General features: G+C 38.1%; 1 protein-coding gene across 1 annotated transcript in view; it reads right to left on the bottom strand.

The window, feature by feature from the left end:
• LOC107680818 (uncharacterized protein KIAA1522-like) overlaps nt 1–6,316 on the bottom strand; it is a 38,616-nt gene that overhangs the window by 18,752 nt on the left and 13,548 nt on the right. Inside the window, exon 2 of the mRNA XM_016476899.1 lies at nt 502–750. Coding sequence (XP_016332385.1) covers nt 502–742 — 241 coding nt within the window. The 5' untranslated portion in view covers nt 743–750. The remainder of the gene's footprint in view (nt 1–501; nt 751–6,316) is intronic.

Genomic DNA, 6,316 nt, shown 5'->3' on the forward strand with positions numbered 1-6,316 from the left:
TTTCCCCATCCCACTGCATCTCATGTTTTTAAATGAAAAATGTACTCTGTGTGATTGGCTTTCCGCCCTTTGTATTAAACTATGCATACATATATGATGCTGTTTTGTTTATAGTTGTTTAAGCAACTTAATTATAATTGGTTTATAAACATTATTTTAAACATTATGCACTTTTTTTCGCATATAGTCATGTTATCTTATGCTTTGAATGATGCGCCCTCTTGTGGCCTCAGGAGAGAAGCCAAAAGCTTTTCTTCACCCTAACTGAAATTATGCATTTTAAATTCGAATTTTGATAATATTAAAGTACAAAATTCGAATTTAGTTTTTCAGCAATTTTGACAGCTCTAATAACTAGTGGCTAATATAAAAACAAGTCTTTCAAGCAAGAAAGAAAAAAGAAACAGGACCACTAGTAAACAAAAACCCTTTCATCATTGAAGAATGATGGACATCTAAGGAAACACTGTTGTTAGGAGTACATGTTAGCAAAAGTATTACCTGTTATAAGTGTAGATTTTGGTAGTTCTACAGGTGATCCAGTGGCGAGCAGGTCTCCATGAATCTCTGTAGCGCGTCGGCGGGTTTTCCTGCGCTGGCTCTTCAACCACTTGAAAGCACGGCTGAAGGATCCTGCCCTTCTCCTGCCCCGTTTGCCCCTGCCACCCTGCCACTCCTCATGGAACACCTGCAGCATATCTGGGGGAATCAGATCCCCTACAGACTCACGGCCAGATGACATTGCGCAGCCTGCCACAAAACAGAAATAATTCACACGAGTCATTGTTTTCTAAAGCTTGTTTTTGTCAAGTTTGTAAATTACCTAGACACTTGACCAAACCCTAAATGGAATTGCTCACTAGTATTCACACCCTTCAAAACATATCAACGGTCATCTGTAGACGTCTTCGTACATTTTTATATATGCCATACAAAAGGCAAATAATTATTTCATTCAGTATCATGAAACGCTCAAATGCTGCATCTCTATGGGAAAAGCAGAAGTTACAGAAAAGTAAAAAAGGATAGGCTAATCAATCTACTATTAAACAATCAACCTTTCTTCAAGTCTGGCAATGCTGGAAATTCAACCTTAGACCTCAGTAATGCAGAAAGCAGTTCTGAGAAATTGACCTTTTGCCGGGAGTTTGATTGACAGCCTATCTGACCAATCATAACGCAGAATCCAATACCATTTTGTCCAAACAAACAAACCAGACAGGAGAGTAGATTAACATTGGTGGACTTGAACTTGAAAAATGGTGTGTACTGACATAATCTGTGGTTGAAACAAGATACCTTCTAATGTTCGTTCATGTTTATTTCTTGCTATAACTAGTAAAGAGGTTTAGCCTGATAGCACTGAAAGCGAATGTCCCACCCTCCCTGCAATCGCTGTCCAAAGGCACGCCCCCTGAACGCAATACGCTTATGGCAAGCCGTTTTAGCATTAAATACTTCTTGCTGTACTAGTCATAATTTAGTTTTGACTAGTCAAAATTCCAATTCCAGATATCTATTCTGCAATTTTGACTCGTCGTAATTGGAATTAAGATATCTACAATGTGATTATGACTAGTCATTATATGCATTGAAGATATTTACAATGTTATTTTGTTATATCTCGCAATTCTGAGAAGAAAAAAAGTCAGAATTGTAAGACAAAAAGCTGCAAATTACTTTTATTTTTTATTCCATGGTGGAAACAAGCTGCCATAACGACACAAGTAAACCTGAATCCATACACAACGTAATGTAACCCACTAATAAATGTCATCAATGCCAGTTAAACTTTTATTAAATTGTGGATAGTCAAAACAAACTTTTAAATGCTAAAACGGCTTGCCATACACGCTCACAGACAAGAATACCCGAGACAACATTACAATAGGCTACATCAGCGGTTCCCAATTCCAGTCCTCGCACCCTCGCATCCAGACGCTGCGCAGCGCAAATCCGTGAATGAGAAGTTAAGTAAACTTCAAAGGATTTCTCCTGCTCAGGGAGTAGGGAGCAATGAACACTGTATAGGGATCATATCGATCGGAACACAGTTCATGCACATTGCTCTTTTCTAACAAGCTGGTTATCTGAATCAGGTGTGTTAACTAAGCGAGACATGCAAAATATGCAGAGCGAGGACTGGGATTGGGAACCGCTGATTTATACTATCATATTGGTTATAGTATAAAATGTGTAAAAACAAAAGCATTAAAATAAAAAAACACAACATCTGCAAAAATTTGTGGGCACCTGGTATCTTACAAAATTTCTATTCTATATATAAAAAATTATTTTTTATAGTTTTTTTTAAACTTCTGTAGTAAAATTAGTCACATTACCTTGTAAGATGTTAGCGGGACACATGTCTATCTTTGTTACAACTACAAAAACAGGAACGTTGAGGGCCAGAGCGAGACCGAGGTGCTCTTTAGTCATGCCAATGATTCCTGCATTACTTCCCACCTTTGCGATACAGAAAAAGACAGAATTCATAAAACTTGAAACTGCCGAGTGCATACACCTGTGGCACACCTACTCCCTCTCACCATTAGCATGCAGAAATCCGGCAGGTGACCAGTCATGCCAAATATGGTGGTCTTCAGGTACTTCTCGTGGCCCGCCAAGTCGATGAAAGTGATGACCTTCGATGATCTGCACAGCGTGCGTGAACATGCTGATGACATATCCTGTCTGCGCGAACAGGGTGCGCAGATATATGCAAATACTTATGTTGACAGGTAGGAAAGCCAATTAAAACGCTCGGACCGAGCGTTTTGATTGGATGAACATTTCTTGGTCCTATGCCTTCCATAGAATATATAAATACAGATGAATACATGTAGACCACTTAACTTAATTATTGCTATGGGGATGTGAAGAGACTTTCAACCAGCATATTAAAACAGTATTTGTTGTTTGAATTTCTTAAAAAATTACAAAATTAGAAAGCTGAGACTTTGTTTCATACCAAAAGTAACCTGCTCTGTCTTGTCTGTCGGCGTGTTGTCAGTTTACTCTTTGCTCTGCGATGTATTTTTTACTGCGTGAGAACATGATGTGTGGTGTGAGAATGCCATTGCTTGTCGAACATAGCAACAGTAACTAAGGGCAGCGGGTCTTTGTGAAGGGTCAATTACCTGATCACTATTTTTCAGTTGGTTCAATCCAACTATACATTTTTATTTTTTTAAGAAAATGACAGATCGTTTTGCTAGATAACACCCTTGATCCTTAGCTGGGATCGTGTAGAGCCCTTTGGAGCTGCATTGACACTGCAATTTGGACCTTCAGCACGTTGGCCACCATTGAAGTCCATTATATGGAGAAAAATCCTGGAATGTTTTCCTCAAAAACCTTAATTTCTTTGCGACTGAAGAAAGAAAGACATGAACATCTTGGATGACATAGGGTTAAGTAAATTATCTGGACATTTTTATTCTGGAAGTGAACTAACCCTTTAGAGGCAGACAACATAACTGCAGTGCACTATAGTTACCTTTATAGATATCGCTCTTAGTGTGAAAGGGCATTAAGTTTGGATTTAAATCCAGGGCCATTTATTATAAAAAGGACATACTATAAGTCTTTTAAAACTGTTTATTTTTTCCTTTTGAACATGTCTTACGAAACCAAACAAACCAGTACTGCTACTTGTATCCTATAAAAAAAAACTTCAATGGCATCCCGCTTTAAAGGGAAAATGATTCTTGTTCTAAAGAGGTCTCTAACACAACAAAACAAAAGTGGAATTGTTACCGACATCGGTGGTCTGCATTGATCAGGGTTTGACCCTAGTAATGTACACTGTACACCAAAATTGCACTTGAGTCTCATTCCTGAACACCTAGTCATGGGCTCCACCCTTGCACACAGATACACACAAACACACATTCATAATGTGTAAAACATTAAAACACAAGGCATTATATCTTGACTATACACACCCAGCAGATGTATTTACCAAGGGAGGTCATTTTACTCAATTAACAGAAATGCACAAACATTCACAAAGAGCAGAACTTCACATGAATGCACAAGGCATAAAGTAAACAGCAACTTGAAAATTATGCTGTTTAACATAAACAGAGCTCCTTCGAAGCAGGACAGCTAGAGACAGAGGGATGTTTACATTTACATTTAGTCATTTAGCAGACGCTTTTATCCAAAGCGACTTACAAATGTTGGAAAAAAGGAAAAGAAATGTACAGCGACACACTAACACAATGTTAAAAATGAGGAAACGAGTGGATTTCACGTGTGAGAGTGAGACTGAGAGCAAGACATTCTCACGTGGCTGCAGAGCTCTGTTTAGCAGGTCAACGGACAAATCAGAGTGCAGCATTCTGACTCACTCCGTCATCATGGAAATGTGCAAAAACAAACAGAGCAGAACCACCATGCAGCGGTGCCATAGACTTTATCCACTCTTCATTGTAATTATATCAGTTTGATCCAGGATCAGCATTATAAACACTGACTCACATGTTCTTTGCAAGCTGCAGATGATTCATTTGCATTCAGTTACGTAACATTAGTTATTTTAATATACATGTTAGGAACTCATTTGCATGGCATCACAGGTCTGTTTTGTTTGGATGTTCTACCTGTGGTCTAATCCTCACATACACACGCGCACTTGCAGACAATTACCGGTACTGTACACTTTACTGAAACTCTCACAGCTCTGAGAAAAATGTACTGCTATTCCAACAGGCGTGTCTGTGTGTCATGTGATTCAACAGTTTTTAGGGTGGATTCAAATGTTGTACTCAAAAACAAAAAGTTTTTGTGGTATTCCCCAAAAAACTGACTACTGCCTACTTTAAAAAAAAACATTATATGAAACTACACATTACACAGCGATAAACATTTCAAGCACTAGTATGCTTGTGTGTTATTTAGGTCACATGACCTCAATTAGATGCATGTTATCATCATTTCAGATTGTTGTTTTGCAGTTAGCTTTCTCTTGTCAGTCCAATCAAATAAATGTATTCATTTTACCTTTATTTGTATAGCGCTTTTTACAATACTGATTGTGTCAAAGCAGCTTTACAGTGTCAAACAGGAAAATAGTTTGTCAATAATGCAAGAAGAGGACAATAACAAAGTCATTTTTCCAGTTAAAGTCAGTTCATTGATGATTCAGTGATGTCATCATCCAGTTCCACACTCTTCCAATAGTGTCTGTGCAACCAGTCAAGCATCCCTAACCAAGTAAGCCAAAGGTAACAGTGGCAAGGAACCAAAACTCCATCGGTGACAGAAATGGAGAAAAATCCTTGGGAGAAACCAGGCTCAGTCAGGGGGCCAGTTCTCCTCTGGCCAGACAAAACCAGCATGGTGTGGTTTAATTCCAAAATCAAAACAAAAAATTTCTGTTTGTTTATCACACTGGAAATGGGATGTTGAGAGCACTGCATTACGGGATACAGAATTGCACTAGTATTTTAGCAGTGCTTTGTTATCGTACTGCTGCAGTGTGCATACTGTGCACAGATGGCATACTACATTTGCCAAAATGTAAGATGCAATGCGATCGAACGGTTTGACTTTCATTTTAAGTGTGATGATGAATCAGTAGTAATACCAGATTTAACATCTCTTTCTTTACTCGTAGATTCACAAGATAAATTGTTGTTCAGAGGTCAGGGTTAACTTGCAGCATGTGTCGTGACAACAATATATCATATACTAATGTTTGAAACGTGTGGAATTATGCCTATGGTTTTCACTCAGTTTTTTGCATATTTTAAAGGGGTCATATGATGCGATTTCAATTTTTCATTTCTCTTTGAAGGGTTACAAGCTCTCGGTGCATAAAGAAGATCTGTAAAGTTGCAAAGACTAAAGTCTCAAATCCAAAGAGATATTCTTTATAAAAGTTAAGAGTCAACCACACCTACCTAAAACGGCTCGTTCTAACACGCCCCCACATGTCTACGTCACGATGTGGGAAGATTTGCATAACGCCGCCCAAATGTTCACGCAAAGAAGGCGTAACTTTTATTCTCGCTGTAGTATTGTTGTTGCCGCCGCCGCCATGTCGTGATGGCGCTGTGTGTTTCGTTGTGAAAGCGAAACTACTTTGTTTGGATAATGTTCTTTTTAGCAGCATCATATGACCCCTTTAAATGCAAATATTTGCATATTGCAGTTATTTGACCAAAAATACAGTTCAAAATAGCAATATTGTGAAAAATCATTACAATTTAAACAAACCATTTTCTGTTTTACAGGGGTCATATGATGCTTTTTTAAAGATCATTATTTGGTGTATTTGGTGTAACAGAATATGTTGACATGCTTTAAT

This window comes from Sinocyclocheilus anshuiensis, unplaced genomic scaffold (genome assembly GCF_001515605.1).
Source record: "Sinocyclocheilus anshuiensis isolate Anshui unplaced genomic scaffold, SAMN03320099.WGS_v1.1 scaffold413, whole genome shotgun sequence".
NCBI lineage: Eukaryota > Metazoa > Chordata > Actinopteri > Cypriniformes > Cyprinidae > Sinocyclocheilus > Sinocyclocheilus anshuiensis.